Source organism: Haliaeetus albicilla, chromosome 27 (genome assembly GCF_947461875.1).
Source record: "Haliaeetus albicilla chromosome 27, bHalAlb1.1, whole genome shotgun sequence".
NCBI lineage: Eukaryota > Metazoa > Chordata > Aves > Accipitriformes > Accipitridae > Haliaeetus > Haliaeetus albicilla.
Window position 1 is genome coordinate 2,067,812 of NC_091509.1, and position 19,404 is coordinate 2,087,215.

A 19,404-nucleotide genomic window follows, 5' to 3' on the forward strand; every position below is an offset into this window, starting at 1 on the left:
GAATGCAGAGCAAGAAGGGTGGGAGGCTGGCTCCCAGCCAGGAAAACAGGTGGGTCAGTGTGGCTTTGGCTGAGCAAGGGTTTGATTTCATGCCTGGTGACAAGGCTCGTGCCATCATCCAAAGAAATTACGTTGAAGAACTGTGGCTATGTTTTTGGGTTTGAGCTCCTGTTTGAGCCTCCTGTGGACTTGTTAGCAACTACTTACCTTTTCTGTGTACCTACTACAGTTGATGTAATCTGAAATGTGAAGCTATGATGCCTTCACTTGTGGAGGTTTCCCATTCCTGCTTTGTTTCTTTGCCCAGGTCTGAAGTTGGACTGCAGAGAGAACATATGACAAAAGGCTTATGGGTTGAGATAAGGACAGGGAGAGATCATTCAGCAGTTACTTTCACAGGCAAACCTGTCTTGACTCAGGGAAATTAATTTTATGTATTGCCAGCTAAAGTCAGAGTAGGATAATGAGAAACAAGAACAAACTTAAAACACCTTCCCCCCACTCCTTCCTTCTTCCCAGGCTCTACTTCACTGCCAATTTCTCTACCTCCTTCCCCTGATAGGTGCAGGGGGACAGGGAATGGGGGTTGTGGCCAGTTCATCATGGTTTGTCTCTGCCACTCCTTTGTCTTCACGTTCTTCCCCTGCTCCAGCGAGGGTTCCCACCCATGGGAGACAGTCCTTTACAAACTTCACTGACCAAGTCCTTCCCACAAGCTGCAGATCTTCATAAACTGCTCCAGCATGGGTCCTTTCCATGGGGTGCAGTCCTTCATGAATGGACTGCTCCAGCGTAGGTCACCTGCAAGGGTCACAGGTCCTGCGCTGCCAGAAGACCTGGTCCAGCGTGCAATCCTCCACACAGAGTGCCATGTTCTTCCAAGAGCCTGCTCCAGCACGGGCTCTCCACATGCTCACAGCCTCCTTCAGGGCACATCCACCTGCTCCGGCGTGGGGTCCTCCATGGGCTGCAGGGTGGATATCTGCTCCACCATGGACCTCCATGTGCTGCAGGGGGAGAACCTGCGTCACCATGGTCTTTGTCACAGGCTGCAGGGGAATCTCTGGTCCAGCACCTGGAGCACCTCCTTCTTCACTGACCTTGGTGTCTGCATCGTTGTTTCTCTCACACATTCTCACTCCTCTCTCCCAGCTGCTGTTGTGCAGCAGGTTTTAACTCTTCTTAAATATGTTATCACAGAGGTGCTACCACTGTTGCTGATTGGCTCAATTTGGCCAGCAGTGGGTCCATCTTGGAGCCAGCTGGAACTGGCTCCGTCATACATGAGGGAAGCTTCTGGCATCTTCTCACAGAAGCCAACCCCTTAGGCTCTCTGCTGTGAAAACTTGGCCATGCAGATTCGATACACAACACAAAGACTTTAATATACTTCTGTTTCCCTGAAATGTTGCTGAATGAAATGCGCTTTTACCTGTGGCCAACATACGGCCAAGAGTTAGATGTTATCCATGGTTCAACTACAGGCTGTGAATGCAGAGCAAGGAGGGTGAGAGGCTGCCTTTGAACCAGGAAAATAGGTGGGTCAATGTGGCTTTGTCTGGGCAATGGTTTGATTTCATGCCTGGTGCCAAGGCCTGTGCCATCCATGCTGTGATCCTGGTTTCCCTGTCCTGAAAGATAATGGTAGTCCTCTAACAATAATGAAGTGTTTGTGCATGTTGTGGTTTAACCCCAGCCAGCAACTAAGCACCACGCAGCCACTCACTCCCTTCCCCCCCACCCAGTGGGATGGGGGAGGGAATCAGGGGAAAAAAAGAGAAAACTCATGGCTTGAGATAAGAACAGTTTAATAGAACAGAAAGGAACAAACTAATAATGATAACAGTAACAATTATAAAAATGGTAGTTAGTTGCCAAGCAGCGACCCCCTCCCCAGCCCCACTCCCCCCAATTTATATACTAGGCATGACATCACATGGTAGGGAATACCCCTTTGGCCAGTTTGGGTCAGCTGTGCTGGCTGTGTGTCTCCTCCCAGCTTCTTGTACCCTGCCAGCCTTCTTGCTGGCTGGGCATGAGAAGCTGAAAAATCCTTGACTTGGTCTAAACACTACTTAGCAACCAATGAAAACATCAGTGTGTTCTCAACAGTCTTATACTGAATCCAAACCATACCACTGTTATCAGCTACTAGAACGAAAATTAACTCTATCCCAGCTGAAGTCAGGACAGCGCAATAACTGTGCCTGTAGAACGATGAAGGTTCTCCTGCTAGCAGAGGACTTTTTTGGCGGGGACACCTGTGGGAAGTGGAGCCTGAGCACCAGCACGAGAACAGAAGAGCTGCCCACGGACACTGAGGGGCCACATGTCTATAAGCCCACGCTCTCTCACTGTTTTCCTTGAGCCTTTCTGAACCTCTGTCCTCTTTCTCCTGGGTTTCCCTGGGTGACGTGGAAGGGAAGTGCTGCTCTGTGTCTCTAGGAAGGAACAAAAGAAGGAACAGTGTAACCACCGTCCATTCAGAGCAGCAAGTTGACTCTGTTTGTGCTGAGTAAAATGGTAGAAACTAAAACTGGCATTCCTGAAACCTTTTGATCTCTAGTGAAATTGCCTGACTCTGCATAACGGACTCTGCGACATGGTCAGCTTTGTGTTGCAGAGCTTGTTTTCCTTTCTCAATGCTTTTTCCCATTGGGATGCACTTGGACCCGATTGATAGCATTGGACACATAGCTGTTGGTTATTGCTGGTTTTATAATGGAAGTCCGAAAGGAAATGAGTGTGCGGTTCCATGAATAGAGAAATGAGAGTTTGCTCTGCGTAAAGAAAGAAGGGACTCTCCCTGTCTGCCCTCCCACCTTTTGGAGGAAGGCTGCTACAGAAATGGCAGGATTAGTGGGATGGATTAATTTTCTCCAGGCATGATTTATCTGTGTTCTTGCTGCAGCTATTTCTCATGGTTTATTCCATTCTTGGAGGTAGCCCCTTCCTTGCCTATCGGGGTGAGGGTGGAGATGTTGATGTACAGATGAGGGTAGAAAAGCATTTCCCTGAAGGGCTGTAGTTGCTATGTCATAAATACAGGATTTTTGTCCATCCATATCTTGAACTTTCCATCCATACCTTGAAGGTTTAGAGCTGCCAAGACAAAGACTTGGATAGACTTCTGTTTCTCTACAGTGTTGCCTAGTGAAATGCTCTTTTGCCTGTGGCTGATACATGGCCAAACCTTGGATGTTGTCCATGGTGCAAATAAAGGCTGCGAATGCAGAGCCAGCAGGCTGGCTCCCAAGCAGGAAAATTGGTTGGTCAATGTGGCTTTGGCTGAGGAAAGGTTTCATTTCATGCCTGGTGCCAAGGCCTGTGCCATTCATGCTGTGATCCTGGTTCCCCTGTCCTGAAAGGCAATAACAGTCCTCCAGCAGTAAAGTGTTTGTACAATAACTCTCCCTGCAGAAAAATGATACACGGTTAGATCCTGCGTGGAACCTCCTTTATCCATCTTCATCTCCCTGTAACATCTGCGATGTAGAGTTTCCTCATAGTTGTAATTACACTGTCTTTCATGCCTTTGTTTCCTGGAAGGTCATGGTTCATTTTGCCCCATTTCTGGATAGTTCTTTATCTTTGGAGACTCAGAGTGTTGTTCTGCAGCAAATCCTTACATCCCCTGGCAAGCCCTCAGCCACTGGAAGACAGAATTTTATGTATGAGAAAAAGAAAGCAGAAGCTAAAAGAGAATCTGTTATACTTTCTCAGAAGACTTAGCTTGAGAAAGTGGCCTCTGATTAGGTGTTTCCACTTATGGCTTCAGACTTGTGGGAGACGAGCAGGCCACAGAGGAGAAGAAGTGATGAGAGCTGATGAGTTTTTCATAAAAGGCCCCCCCCTACTCTGCAGTCCAGAGTAAGACTTTAGGGTTGCACGTGCAGCTTGAGAACGCAACGGCTCCCAGGTGCTCTGGGGGATGAATTTCCATGCCCACAGTGAAGACTGAGACATCTTCCTGGTGAGTTTCTCTGACAGTACTTTTAATGCTTCCCTGCATTGTCTGCCTCATTTTTTTTTTCCTTTTCTTGCCCCCTCCCTGCCCCCTGGTGTTCTATGTATGTAGTTTTAGTTATAAGTAGTGGCATATCTTCATTTAGCAATGCCTTGTGTGTTAGTGCCTCTTGCTCATGTTACAGCTGGTGTGGAAGGCAGGAGATGTAAGGGGGGTACATCTGTGTTCTGGTTTTGTGATGGGTGAATAGATGTAAACATGACCTTTGAGGAAGTTGCATCTCTGTGGAACAGTGCGTGTGATAAAAGAGGAGAAGAGATTTCTCCTAAGCAAAGAGTTTGATGACCCAGTCTCTGTTGGGTGACGGCTCGTCTTTTAGTTTGGCCATGTTAACTCTCGTGTGCTTTTGAATACTTACGTTTCTTCTGAGAATAGTAGTGAGCAGACAGAAGTATGTCCTTTCTTGGTATAATCGTGATGCATTAATCTCTCATGACATGTGTGTGCCAGTTATGAGGGTCCGAAGCTAACCTGCAAGTTGCGTGGGGTTGGAGAGAAATGAGAACAATGATGTAGGGGTGGAACGTCTTGTAATTCCTGTGTGAAACCTCCTCTATCCGTGTATTTCTCCATGTAACATTTTGATGGAGACTTTCATCAAAGTGGTAATTACATTTTCCTATCCTTTAATCTGCCTTCAGGCTTTGTTTCCCAGAAGGTCATGGTTCATGTTTTCCACTTGTGGATTGTTCTTTTGCAGTTGGAACCGAGTGTTGTTTTGCAGCAAACATTGACTTCCCTCGAGAACCATGTGAAGACAAGACTTTTTTGTGTAAGGAAAATTAAACAGAAGTGAAAACTAAGTCTCTCACATGCCCTTATACCTACATAAAGACCTTTGATAACACATTTACGCAGTAGAAGAAGTCACAAGGACTGACAGATTTCCAAAAGCCACCCCCCATACTATGTAATCCAAAGTAAGACTTCAGGGCTTTGCTTGTGGGTTCACACCTCAGTCACTTCCAGGTGCTCTGGGAGATGAATTTTCAAGGCAGCGTTGCGGCCAAGCCTCTGTACATTCCAGCAGACAAATACTTATCTCAGTGGAGCAAGTCAGAGTGTTTGGTTTTGTTTATTAATCATCAGAAATGGCTGAGAGATTTGAGCTGCTGCTTTGCAGGAAGGAACTCGTGGAGAACACTTGCACACCCCCCTACCCATCGCTTACTCCAAGTGGATAACGAGCACTAATGAAGACCAATGAGCATTATTGCATAGCAGCAGTCACCTCTGATCCCCCTCTGGCAAGCTGGCTACTCAGGAAGGTGGTACAGACTGGTGTAGAGTACTGCTGGCCAATCCCACCTACCTGTGGCTTGTTCTTATGTCTCTGAGGACTACAAGGCTACGTGTCCCTCTGTGTGATTTCCTAGCCTGCACAGGCCTGGATGTGTCACAGTAGCAAATCACCAGCCCCAAATTGCTTAGTGAGAGGTACTTGTTTTGGCTTCTTTGGTTTAATTAAGTGCTGCTGAGTTTTGTTGTTCTCATTAAAGGAACACGTGGTGCCTAGTAAAGTCATGCCATGCAGTAAAGGCAAGAGAGGCCTAGCAAACCCTTCTAAATCACTGCAACTTGCCTAGCTTACACCTTGAGGCCTCAGCGACTTGTGGCAGAGCAACTGCAAATCACAGCACTGAAGTACCTGCCCCAATGAGGTCAGATGGAGGTTTTGGGTTTGTATATTAATCACCAGAAATCGTTGACAAGCTTTCAGCTGATCAGGCAGTCCTTGCATGGACTGGCCAGATGGTGGGACTTTTCCCTAGAAGCTCCCAAAATCACAGAGAGAGAAAAATACAGAATCGAGCCTTATGGCAGGCCTCAGACTTTGGCGTTTCCAGCAAGAGCACTGAAGGTTTTTCTGGATGGAAGAGGAGTCAGCGTCAGGATGTGCACATGGCAAAGAGCTGACACGGTTCTGCGCACTGTTCTTCTCTGCCAGGCATGTACAGTGACATTGGCCTGAGTTCAGGTCCACTACCTTTAGGCTTCACATCTCTCCATCAGTGTTAGCTGTTGTTCTCAATCAGAATCAATCCTGAGCATTTCAGAGTAAAATGAAATTCACCCTTTTTGCGTGGGCTTCCGAGACACACGTGGGCAGGAAGATGAAACATCAGGAAAGACTTAAATCATGCACGGAAAAACTTCTTTATTGCTCTGTCGCAGACATTTCCCTCTTAGTTTGCATACCAACTCACGCCAGAAGACGTAAAAGTACGTGACAGAGTGTATCACTACTTTAAAAGTCTACTGCGGCCTCAAAATCCTTCTTGAGTAGGAGACGACGGTTGTATTATAATGGCTAGCGTTCCTGCTAAGCATGACGTCCGTGCCTCTGAGTGTCCTTTCGTATTAAAGGAGAGACCGCCAAGCTTGACGCGTACAGATGGAAAGCCCGGGCCGCCGTGAGCGAGCGCGGCCATCAGCCGGCTGCGGTGGCGTCACGGCGCCTCCGGGTGCCGCTGTTGGCCAGGGCGGAGCGGCGCTGGAGCCGCAGCCGGAGCCGCAGCCGGAGCCGCAGCCGCCGCAGCGTCCTGCCCCCGCAGGCTGCTCGCTCGCACGGCGCCGGCCGGAGCGGCAGCGGCACGGGCAGCAGAGGCGAGAGGCGGCGCGGCGCGGGGAGCAGCGGCGTCCGAGCCGGCGCCGAGATCGCTGCCCTCCGGCGGGCCCTGCGCTCGCTGCGGAGAGTGGCTGGAAGGGACGCAGGGCAGCGGCAGGAGGGAGGAGCGCGGCGAGCGCTGCCCAGAATGGCGGGCAGGCAGAGGCAGAGCCGCGGGCGAGCAGCCGGGCGAGTGCTGCTGCCCGCTTTGCTGCTGGGCTTGTGCTGCCGGGCGGCGCCGGAGCGGGTCCGCTACGCCATCCCCGAGGAGCTGGGCAGAGGCTCGCTGGTGGGGCCGCTGGCGCGGGACCTGGGGCTGAGCCCGGCCGACCTGCCGGCACGCCAGCTGCGGCTCAGCGCCGAGAAGCAGTACTTCGGCGTGAGCGGGGAGAGCGGGAACCTCTACGTGAGCGAGAGGCTGGACCGGGAGGAGATGTGCGGCGAGGCGGCGTCCTGCTCCGTCAGCTTCGAGGCGCTGGTGCAGAACCCGCTCAACGTTTTCCACGTCGAGGTGGCCATCCAGGACATCAACGACAACGCCCCAGCCTTCAGCAAGGCTGTTTTGGACATAGAGATCAGTGAATGGACACTTCCCGGGGCTCGTTTTCCGCTGGAGATGGCCCGAGATACGGACGTGGGCAGCAACGCGCTCCTGACTTACCAGCTCACCAGCAACCCGTCCTTCACCCTGGCCGTGAAAGAGAGCCCGGATGGAAGCAAGCAGCCGGAATTAGTGCTGGAGAGAGCGCTGGACCGGGAGAAGCAGAGTTCCTTTCAGCTGGTGCTGACGGCGGTGGATGGCGGCGACCCCGTGAGGTCCGGGACTGTCCAGGTTCATGTCAACGTGACGGATGCCAACGACAACGCTCCCGTGTTCAGTAAAAGCAACTACGAGGCACGAGTGCGCGAGAACCTTCCAGCGGGGTCGCTGGTGCTGCGGGTGCGGGCCACGGATGCAGACGCGGGCTCCAACGGGCGGGTCTCCTACTCCTTCAGCAATGTGCCGGACGGCGTCCGCGCATTGTTCAGTGTTGACAGCGACAGCGGCGAGGTCAGGACGGCGGGGCCCCTCGATTTCGAGGAGAAGAGCAAATACAGCTTCGCCCTGGAGGCGAGGGACGGGGGCGGTCTGGTGGCGCACTGCAACGTGCAGATAGACATCACGGACGAGAACGACAATGCGCCCGAAATCACGATGTTGTCGGTGTCGAGCCCGGTGCCCGAGGACGCGCCGGCCGGCACGGTGGTGGCCCTGTTGAAAGTGCGGGACCGGGACTCCGGGGAGAACGGTCAGGTGTCGTGCGAGCTGTCGGGTGAGGCGCCGCTGTCGATCGTGGCGTCGTCGGGCGGCTCGTACAAGGTGGTGACGGCGAGCGCGCTGGACCGGGAGCAGGCGGCCGAGCACCGGGTGGCGGTGGTGGCCAGGGACCGGGGCAGCCCGGCGCTCTCCAGCCGCGCGGCGCTGGTGCTGGAGGTGTCGGACGTGAACGACAACGCGCCGGTGTTCGAGGAGGCCGCCTACAGCGCCTACGTGGCGGAGAACAACGCGGCGGGCGCGCCGGTGCTGCGCGTGCGCGCGCGGGACGCGGACGCGGGCGCCAACGGGCGCGTCAGCTACTGGCTGGTGGGCGGCAGCGCGGGCGCGGCGCCGTACGTGTCGGTGGAGGCGCGGAGCGGCACGGTGTACGCGCAGCGCTCCTTCGACTACGAGCAGTGCCGCGAGTTCGCGGTGGCGGTGCGGGCGCAGGACGGCGGGGCGCCGGCGCGGAGCTCGACGGCGACGGTGCGCGTCTTCGTGCTGGACCGCAACGACAACGCGCCGCGGGTGCTGTGGCCGGCGGCGGGCGCGGGGGCGGCCCCGGCCGCGGCCCCGTTCGAGGTGGTGCCGCGGTCGGCCGAGGCCGGGTACCTGGTGGCCAAGGTGGTGGCGGTGGACGCGGACGCGGGGCGCAACGCGTGGCTGTCGTACGAGCTGGTGCAGGCGCCGGAGCCGGCGCTGTTCCGCGTGGGGCTGCACAGCGGCGAGGTGCGGACGGCGCGGGCCGTGTCGGAGAGGGACGCGGCGAAGCAGCGGCTGGTGGCCGTGGTGAAGGACCACGGGCAGCCGGCGCTGTCGGCCACGGCCACGCTGCACGTGGTGCTGGCCGAGAGCTTGCAGGAGGCGCTGCCGGAGCTGAGCGAGCGGGCGGCGGGCGCCGACTCGCCGGCGGAGCTGCAGTTCTACCTGGTGCTGGCGCTGGCGCTCCTCTCCGCCCTCTTCCTGCTGAGCGTGGCGCTGGCCGTGCTGGCGCGGGTGCGCCGGGCCGGGCCGCCCGCCGTCCTGCGCTGCCTGGGCGCGCAGCGCTTCTCCGTGGCCGGCGCCGCCTTCCCGGCCGACTTCTGCGAGGGCACCTTGCCCTACTCCTACAACCTGTGCGTGGCGCCGGGCCGCGCCGTCGCCGAGGGCGCTTGGCCGCCGCCGCCGCTGCCCAGCCTGGCCGCGGAGGAGCTTCTCGGCGCGGAGCCCTGCGGGAAGCGGAGCCCGACCAGCAGCGCCGGCGCGGGAGAGCCGCCCGCGGACGCCGAGGCCCCGCAGGTCTGTAAGCCCGCGCAGTCCTTGTCTCTGAGCCTTTCCTAACCTCACGCCGAGGGGCGTGGGCTCTTGCTCGTCCTTCGGCCGCTTGGGCGCCTGCTGACGCGCTGTCATTCCACGAACGAATGAAAGGGCCAACGCTAAGGCTGTGCTATGTGCTAGTTGTTTTCTTTTTTTGTGATAGAGCCCCGAACAGAGGGGGCACGTGCATCGCTGCCTGCTGCTGAGTTGCTCTCGAGTGGAGCAGCAAGTCCTAAGTGTAAGCACGGTCTGTACCGTGTAAGGCTGTAAAAACAAAACAAAACAAACCCGAAAAAACAAAGTGGGGCGAAATGGAGGCTGATTGAGAGCGGCCTCCGGTGTGCAGCCGAAAAGCAACGAAGTCGAGAGCGAAGGGCCGTCCCTGAGGAGGACTCCTTGTGAGGGGGGATCTTCATTGCTGCCTTGTGCTATGGCTGGGGGTTTGGGAAACTAATGTGGCTGGTGTCGTTCCCGTGTGACACACTTTTGATCTGCGGAAAGGGTGAGGGAAAAGTCGTGCAAGCACGACTGCTGCTCATTGCTGTGCAACTGGTGGTGCAGATTCTGCTTTTGAACTAACGGGCCAAGACTCGTAATGCCCTGCACGGAATATTAAGAGCACTTTATCTCTACATTGTATCACCGTAACAGAAACATTAATCCCTGCGGTAGAAATAACACAACCACGGGAGGCGTGTCATTTCTTTCTGGTCGTCATCGCCCCTTCCTCGCCGATTCCTTCACGTTATCGAATTAATTGTTTAGGTGTAAATGCCTATGAAGCATGCAGACCCTTAATTTATGTGGCCTCATGGGAAATCACCCATTCAAGTCCGTTAACTTTCCTGTTTCGGTATTCGCTGCCTCTGTAGGTCTTCCAACAGTTTAATGCTGTAGCCGTTAGGTCAGTGTCGTCACTGAAGCACTCCATTGCTCTCATCCCGTTCTCAAATACTGTCGGGACTTGACGACTAGCGGGAAAATAGGCGCAGAAGAAAAACTGGGAGCAACGCAAAGGTGTCGTATGGCTGCAGTCACCCTCCACCCACAGAATGGGCGGTATGAACGGGAGTATTTCAAGGAAAGTTCCTGTAGCGTGGGTTCATGAGCCTGATATCCTTGCTTTTCCGGGGTGTGTGTGGGATGTGTGTCCGAATATGACGTTTTGTATTTCAGAGCCTGTTTTCTCTTGCTCTCCTTGTAGCAGTCATTCAAGCACGACGAATACAGAAAGTCGTGTTAGAGGTTAAGGTAACGGCTCAGGTGGCTTAGATTCTCAGTTGATTGACCCCACCTTCTGAGCCTTTGAATGTCTAATCTCAGCCAATGGTCGCGGTGTAGTTAATGTCCAGCGTGTTCCTTATTGTTGTCCCACAAACGGGGTTCGTTTACCCGGCCTGCAAGCCAATACCACACAGTGTCGAGGTATTTATAAATTAATTTCATGGTTGCGCATGAACGGGTGCCTGTCTCAAGACAGCACACCTTTGTCTCAAAACTCCCCACGTTTATCTAATTGAATGATACATATTCATTATAATTTCCCTTAACGTTTGGTTCTTTCTTCTTCGCCTGTCACGTAAATTATTGCGCAGACTCGGTCTTTCTCCTTCATGGTCTTCTTTTGAGTAGGTGGTCTCATTTCAGTAGCTGGTCAATGAGTCGGTGGTCGCGATCTCCCCCTGTAGGAATTGCCTCTTACCTACTTCTTACTCTCTCTTGGCAGTTATAGGTGATTCTTCAAGGTTTATTGACCAGACCACAATCCTTTACCTTTTATGACATAAACATGAAGCCCCATTGTCTGATAGATAGTTACTAAACTTTACATCGTGTGTACTAATAGTTTCCTTATTTTAAATAATAACTAAAGCATATGGTTGAGATGCCTGTCTCATGATGAAACTCTTGAGACAACGAAACAACATACAAACAAAAATCACTGTAATAACCAAAATGGTTAGGTTCTGTACTAAACTCTGTAGCCATCCAGTCAGCGAGAATCCGAACTCATGAGGGATTTTATTCAAGCACCCTGTCTCTATTGTCGGTCTTATATTCCTACAAGATTACTTTACCAGTAGACTGTGGATTCCACGGGGCCTGTAAATTTCCTTTATTAGCCCAAAACCTAGAAATTCCCTCTACGATTTCTACAATGAAATGGGGTCCTATATCAGAAGATAGACCTTCTGGAATATCAAACCTAGGGAGAATTTCTTTTGATAAGGCCTTAATGATTTCTCTAGCCTTCTTGGTATGACAGGGAAAGGCCTCTGGCGAACCAAAAAAGGTATCTACTATCACCAATAAATATCTGTATGAAGTACACCTTGGTAATGACATAACATCTATTTGACAGTGTTCCCCAGGAATTACTCCTTGTTTCACAGCTTCTCCTGTAACCCTCTTGGTAATTTTTGGGGTGATTAGCACAACAAATAGCACGTCTCTTAACTATTATGTCTGTCAGATTTTGCATTTTTCGTCCTGCAAGCTCTCTTTTTGGCAGTCAATAGCAATTTGTTATTTGCTATTTGCAACCAATTTGCTACCAATAGCATTTGCTATTGAATGTGTTTCTCGATGCAATGTTTTAAGTAGAATTTTCATCATCTTTTCAGAAGATATCAGTTGCATTAAAGGTGTCACCCACCATCCCTGATCATTCTTAGAACAATCTAATTGTTCTGGCAATTGACCTTCTCTCTCAGTATATTGTGGAGGTGATGGTTCTAAACGAGGTGCTGGAATTAAGGCTCCCTCAACTGTTGACTCTTTGAGAGCTGCTTGTTTTGCCACTTGATCCGCTTTTCGACTTAATAATTTCACTATTCCCCTTCTGAAGGGTTTCACAATGTGTTATTGGAACTTCCTCGGGTAGAAGAACTGCCAGTAAAAGTTTCGCTATTTCTTCTCCATATTGAATTGGGGTTCCCTGCGAGCTTAAAGGTCCTCTTTCTTTCCAAGTGGATACATGTGCCTGCTTCGGCCACGCTTCAGCCTTTAAATGTCTAGTCTCAGTCAATGGTCGTGGGGTAGTTAATTCCAAGCGTGCTCCTTAGGAACGGAGGTCTTTAAAGCAAAGTTCCTGCCGCTTGGGTTCCTAACTCTGGTTCACGGCGGGGGGGGCATGGGGGGACGGTGTGTGTGTCTGAATATCCCGGTTTGTATTTCAGAGCCTGTTTCCTCTTGCTCTCCCTGTACCAGTCATTCAGGCATGACAACTACACAAATTTGGGTTGGAGATTGTGCCTTCGGACTAATGGGATGAGGCTCGTAATCATGTGCATGTGAGACGAAGAGACGTTATTTTACTTGCCATGTCTCGGCGTTAGCAAGTGATATTTCCCGTGCGTTCGGAACAGCACGGCGGCGGGAGGCCTCTGCCTTCCTCCTGGTCGTGATCGCCTCGCGGGTGGAAGGAGAGATGGGCTGGCGAAAAGGCAGCGCAGGAGATGACCGCTGGACGGGCCCCGCTGTCCCCGTGGCGACGGTGCCGTCCCCGCCCGCTGCCCGCGGGAAAGGCAGGGCGGGCAGCGCTCGGCAGCGCTGGGTGCCTGCAGTGCCGGGAGGAGGCTGCGGGCGCCGCTGTTGACCGAGGAGGAGCGAGAGGAAGGCCGGAGCGCTGCCGGCAGCCCCGCCCGCTGCGGCCCGGCTCGCTCGCTCGCTGGCTGGCTGGCTGGCTCGGCGGCCGGGCGGTCTGCGAGCGTCCCCGCGGTGCGGAGCCGTGCTGCAGCGAGGCGGAGGGGCCGGCGGCAGCGGCCGGGAGCGGCGATCCGGGGCCGGAGCCTGAGAGGGAAGCGGAGCCTGAGAGGGAAGCGCCTGGGAAGAGCTTGCGGCGGCGGTGCGGGGCCGGCGGGGCCGCGGCGGAGATGTGCGCGGCGGGGAGGCGCTGGGGCCGGCGGGAGCGAGCCCTGCTGTGGTGCGTCCTGGTGGCGGCGTGGGAGGCGGCGTGGGGGCAGCTGCGCTACTCGGTTCCCGAGGAGATGCCGAAGGGCTCGTTCGTGGGCGACGTGGCCAAGGACCTGGGGCTGGAGCTGCCGGCGCTCCGCGAACGCGGCGTCCGTGTTGTCTCCGACGGGAGGACGCAGTATTTCGCTCTGCACGGGAAGACGGGACATTTGGTGACGGCGGAGAGGATAGACAGAGAGCAAGTCTGCGAGGGTGTGCAGCGATGCGTGCTGCGCTGTGAGGTGATAGTGGAGGGAGAAATGCAGGTTTACGAAATCGAAGTGGAAATCACGGACATTAACGACAACGCGCCGAGCTTCAAGGAAATCGAGCTGGAGGAGAGAATGAGCGAGACGACATCCCCAGGGTCGCGGTTTCCCCTGGCCGAGGCCCACGACCCGGACTCGGGAGCGAATTCGCTGCAGAGCTACGAGCTGAGCGGCGACGAGCACTTCTCGCTGGCCGTGCAGGCGGGCCCCGGAGGGGAGCAGCGTCCCGAGCTGGTGCTGGCGAAGGCGCTGGACCGGGAGGAGGCGGCGTTTCACGAGCTGGTGCTGAGGGCGAGCGACGGCGGAGAGCCGGCGCGGACGGGCACGGCGCGGATCCGCGTGGCGGTGCTGGACGCGAACGACAACGCGCCCGTGTTCAGCCAGGCGGAGTACACGCTGCGTGTGCCGGAGGACGTGCCCGTGGGCTCCGTCCTCGTCACCGTCACGGCCACCGACGCCGACGAGGGTATCTACGGGCACGTGAAATACTCATTGAAGAAAATCACAGAGAAAGCTTCAAAGATTTTCTATCTGGACACCGAATCGGGATCGATCACATTGGTGCAGACCCTGGACTTTGAGGAAGGCGACTCGCACGAACTGGAGGTGCAGGCACGGGACGGAGGAGAGCTTTTCGACACGGCCAAAGTCGCGATCACGGTGACAGACGTGAACGACAACGCGCCCGAGATTTCGGTGCGGTCGGCGCTGAGCGCGATCTCGGAGGACGCGCCGCCGGGGACGGTGGTGGCCCTGCTGCACGTGCAGGACCGGGACTCGGGGGCGAACGGCGAGGTGCGGTGCTCGCTGGACGGGGGCGTCCCGTTCCGGCTGCGGAGCTCGCAGGGCAGCTACTACAGCGTGGTGACGGCGAGGGATCTGGACCGGGAGGAGGTGGCGGAGTACAACGTGACGGTGCGGGCGGCGGACGGCGGGTCGCCGGCGCTGTGGAGCAGCGCGGTGCTGGCGCTGCGGGTGCTGGACGTGAACGACAACGCGCCGGTGTTCGCGGAGGCGCGCTACAGCGCCCGGCTGCCCGAGAACAACGCGGCGGGCGCGCTGGTGCTGACGGTGCGGGCGGCGGACGCGGACTGGGGGCAGAACGCGCGCGTGCGGTACCGGCTGTCGGAGGGGCGGGTGCGGGGCGCGCCGCTGTCGTCCTACGTGTCGGTGCAGGCGGAGACGGGCGCGCTGTACGCGCTGCGCTCCTTCGACTACGAGGAGGTGCGCGAGGTGGGGCTGTGGGTGCGGGCGGAGGACGGCGGCGCGCCGGCGCTGAGCAGCAACGTGTCGGTGCGGCTCGTGATCGTGGACGAGAACGACAACGCGCCGCAGGTGCTGTACCCGCCGCCGGCGCCGGCGCCGGGCGCGGGCTGGGCGGGCGTGGAGCTGGCGCCGCGCTCGGCGGAGCCCGGGGCGCTGGTGGCCAAGGTGGTGGCGGTGGACGCGGACGCGGGGCAGAACGCGTGGCTGTCGTACGAGCTGGCCAAGGCGACGGAGCCGGGGCTGTTCCGCGTGGGGCTGCACAGCGGCGAGGTGCGGACGGCGCGCTTCCCGCTGGCCCGCGACGCGGCGCGGCAGAGCCTGGTGGTGGTGGTGAAGGACCACGGGCGGCCGGCGCTGTCGGCCACGGCCACGCTGACGGTGGTGCTGGCCGAGAGCGTGGCCGAGCTGCTGTCGGAGCTGGGCAGCGCGGCGGCGGCGGCGCCGGGCGAGCCGGCCGGCAGCCTGACGCGGTGGCTGGTGGTGGCCGTGGCGGCCGTGTCCTGCCTCTTCCTCGCCTTCCTGCTGCTGCTGCTGGCGCTGCGCCTGCGGCGCTGGCGCCGCTCGCAGCTGCTGGCGGCGGGCAGCGGCGCCTTGCGCGGCGTCCCGGCCTCGCACTTCGTGGGCATCGACGGCGTCCGCGCCTTCCTGCACTCCTACTCGCACGAGGTGTCGCTCACCGCCGACTCGCGCAAGAGCCAGCTCCGCTTGTCGGGCGGCAGCTGCTGCGACACCCTCCCGGCCCGGCCGCCGCCCGACGAGCCCGCGCCGCTGCTCGGGGAGGACCCTGCCGGCGCCCGCCGCGCGGACCCCGCCGCTCCCCCGGTGAGTTCCTCCCACCAGCCCTTCTCCGCGGCGCGGCGCGGCGCGGCGCGGCGCTTCCCTCCGCTGCTTCTCCGCCCTTTCCCCCCCGTCTTCTGCCTCCTGCCTCGGGAGGTGGAGGTAGCGGGAAGGCAAAGCTTCGCTCAGCCACGCGCGGGGCGCTGGCGCCTCGTGCTCCCGGGAGGTGAGCGTGGGATCGCGGCTCAGCGTGACCGTTGCTGCGGGAGGCAGGAGAAGCGGGAGGCTGCTGTTGCCTGCTGGAGCTTCCTCTCAGCGGGGCTTGCTGCTTTTGTCACGTCGCTGATGTGTTACACGCTGTTCACTGACCCAGCCTCTCCCAGAGGACAGCTCCTCTTTTAATTTTAGAGCCCCGAGGTTTCTTTCCCGAAGGCTAGTGAGCAGGCAATGTATCTTCCTTCTCAGTACGGAGACGTAGCGAAATCTCGGCGAGGTCCGTGGTGTGGTAGTGGTGCATGTTGAGGACAAATGGTCTGGGTTCTGGCCCTTTGATGACAAGTGCTTGCAAACTATGAGGGTCAACGAACACCAGGCAAGTTGTGACGGCTTGGAGACGAGAGTCTTGGGAGGTGTTTGTGCGGGGCTGTGGAAGGACACAAGAGATCTGGTTTGCTCCTTTCCCTGTTCGGTGCCCATCTGTAGTATCATGCAATGTGAGTATTGGCTTCCCAAGTAAGTTTGGCCCAAGTCAGACACGTTGTTCCAGCTGCATAGGGAGCCCTGGCAGGTCCTCCTATGTGCTTGCACGTTGTGGAGATGTTTCTAACTAACAGCTTAATTCTATACTTATGGCAAGTGCCCTAAAGGGAGCTCTGGGAGGAGCCAGCCCTGGTTTTGTAACCTACTAAACACCTGAGTTATGCTATAATCTAGAAGAGTATGTTGTCATCCCTTCCCTTCTGTGTGTGTTAACGTCCCGACATGCTTGTTGTAAAGAAGTGGAGATGGGCCTTTGTGTCTGAGAATGTGTGGAAGACCACGTGTGTTACATTTGGCTGACTGTCCCCTACGTGCCTTTCATGCTTTCAGCTGTGAAGAGAGAGACTTTCAGAGAAGTGTTCCCTTAAAATACTACTGGAAGAAATGCTCTTGCTTGTCACATGCCCATGCTGAGAAGTCAAATATTCTCCCTGGTAAGGAGAAGTTGTCTGTGCAGCATTTCTTTGGGTGGAGTCTATCTGCAAATGATGAAGGTCAAGGACAACCACGCAACCTGTGAAGGGTTTGAGGAGATTTTCAAGATGGTGCTGTGTGTGAGGAGGTGCTGGTGGAGACATGGCATGTGTTTTGTTGATTCCCAGGGTTTATTGTTGGTGTTCTGAAACTGAGCCTGAAGGTGTCTCATTTTTGGGATATTGCCTTGCTTGGACTCCATCTGTCCGAGTTGTGGGTTCATCAGTGTGCTTTCCTGTTGCATGATGTTTCCTGGGAATGGTGGTTATGAAGCATAGATGTAAACTTTGCAACAATGTGGTAGTGTAACATATCTTCCAAGTTGCCCGTGTGTTGAAGAAGGATGATGTTGCCTTTGAGCTGAGACTTTGATGACTGGGTCTTTAACTGAGGTCTGTGTCACGCATGACCTTTAGAAATTTTAATGCTTAATGAAATTGTATGGGATGAGCAGAAAGATCTCTTTGCATTTGTCCATGTTGCAATGCTTGGATTCTGAGACACCGTGTGCCCAACGTTTCTTTCAATGCTGTCTGTCTGCAGAGGTGGCTTTCCTGTTGCATGCTCTTTGGGCAGGTTGAAGTTCTGCCTGTACAGAGACAGGGCAGCTGGAAGACTTTGCTGTGGTACAGTGTGGAATGGCTAAAGGGTAGGTTTAAAGTTTGTCCTAGTTGTTAGATGAGGCCCACAGTTGTGGTTCCAAGTCTTTCCCCTTTTTTATCATCCAAATTAACTATTAGTGGGAATACAGCTATGGTCTATGGTGTGAGCTGCTGTGTGAGCCTCCTGTGTACTTATTAGCAGGTGGTTCCCTTTTCTGTGTACCTACTACAGCTAACACAATCTGAAATGTGAAGCTACGATTCTTCCACTCCTGTAGGGTTCCCATTAATGCCTCCTTTCTTTGGCCAGGTCTGAAGCTGGGCCTCACTTTGGCTGGTAATCCTCAAAACACTAAAAGGTTAAAAGACTGACAGGTTGTCAGGGTGAGGAAGTAGTTTCCACCCATCCCTTGAAGGTTTACAGCTGCCAAGATGTGGTGGGTTAGCCTTGGAAAGCTGCCAGGTGCCCAACTAGCTGCTTTTATACTCTCCGTCCTCAACTGAACTGTGGAGGGAAAATATGATGAAAGGCTCATGGGTTGAGGTAAGGACAGGGAGATCACTCAGCAATTACCATCACCGGCTGTCGTGGTTTAACCCCAGCCAGCAACTAAGCACCACGCAGCCGCCCGCTCACTCACTCCCCCCCCATCCAGTGGGATGGGGGAGAAAATCAGGAAAAGAAGTAAAACTCCTGGGTTGAGATAAGAACGATTTAATAGAACAGAAAAGAAGAAACTAATAATGATAATGATAACACTAATAAAATGACAACAGTAGTAATAAAAGGATTGAAATGTACAAATGATGCGCAGGGCAATTGCTCACCACCCGCCGACCGACACCCAGCCTGTCCCCGAGCGGCGAATCCCTGCCCCCCACCTCCCAGTTCCTAAACTAGATGGGACGTCACATGGTATGGAATATACTGTTGGCCAGTTTGGGTCAGGTGCCCTGGCTGGGCATGAGAAGCTGAAAAATCCTTGACTATAGTCTAAACACTACTGAGCAACAACTGAAAACATCAGTGTTATCCACATTCTTCACATACTGAACTCAAAACATAGCACTGTACCAGCTACTAGGAGGACAGTTAACTATATCGCAGCTGAAACCAGGACACCGGCAAGCCAGACATGACTTGGGGAAATGAATTTAACCTATTGCCAGTTAAAGTCAGGGTAGGAAAATGAGAAATAAGAACAATCTTAAAACACCTTCCCTCCACTCCTCCCTTCTGAAACTATGCAGAAGATGGCAGCTGTTAGAGTTGCTTCAAGTGTCCTGTACGTGCCTTTGAAGTTTACAGCTGTAAAGAGAGAGAGCCTTTCATAGAAGTGTTTCCTTAAAATACTACTGGAAGAAATGCTCTTGCTTGTCACATGCACATGCTGAGAAGTCAAATATTCTCCCTGGAAAGGAGAAGTTGTCTGTGCAGCTTTTCTTTGGGTGGAGTCTATCTACAAATGATGAAGGTCAAGGACAACCATGCAACCTGTGAAAGGTTTGAGGAGATTCTCGAGAGGGTGCCGTGTGTGAGGAGGTCCTGGTGGAGACATGGCATGTGTTTTGTTTATTGTTGCTGTTCTGAAACTGAGTCTAAAGGTGTCTCATTTTTGGATATTGCCTTGCTCGGATTCCAGCTGTCCAAGTTGTGGGTTCATCAGTGTGCTCTCCTGTTGCATGATGTTTCCTGGGAATGGCAGTTACTGAGCACAGACGTACACTTTCTGTTCAGATTTGAGAGTCATGTACCTTCCCAGTTGCCCAATGAGCTGAAGTAGGATGATGGTGTCTTTGAGCTGGTACTTTGACAACTGGGTCTTTATCAGAGCTGCGTGTCGCTTATGCCATTGAGAATATTTTACATTTCCTTAAAGTAGTGTTGTTGTCCTAAAAGCAGATTCGTTACCTGCTGTGTGATGCACCAATCTCACACACTCAGGAGATATATTGCTTTTTGTTGGGGCCTGCGTGCTCGGTGGACTTTGCACAAACAAAGCACACCAGATTCATTAGGTGTGTCTCTTTTATTCTGCAACTATTGCATATAATTTATTAAACTACTCCTACCT

At 54.6% G+C, this 19,404-nt stretch overlaps 3 protein-coding genes across 3 annotated transcripts in view; all 3 read left to right on the plus strand.

The window, feature by feature from the left end:
- Positions 1-19,404, plus strand: part of LOC104323151 (protocadherin gamma-C5-like) — a 181,597-nt gene that overhangs the window by 100,178 nt on the left and 62,015 nt on the right. The gene's annotated exons all lie outside the window — the stretch shown is intronic.
- LOC138682278 (protocadherin gamma-B5-like) lies at positions 6,248-10,109 on the plus strand. The gene has a single exon (XM_069772322.1). It carries the CDS (start codon positions 6,784-6,786, stop codon positions 9,250-9,252), a length of 2,469 nt encoding a protein of 822 aa, XP_069628423.1. The 5' UTR covers positions 6,248-6,783; the 3' UTR covers positions 9,253-10,109.
- Positions 11,895-17,353, plus strand: LOC138682289 (protocadherin gamma-A2-like). The gene has a single exon (XM_069772338.1). It carries the CDS (start codon positions 12,687-12,689, stop codon positions 15,894-15,896), a length of 3,210 nt encoding a protein of 1,069 aa, XP_069628439.1. The 5' UTR covers positions 11,895-12,686; the 3' UTR covers positions 15,897-17,353.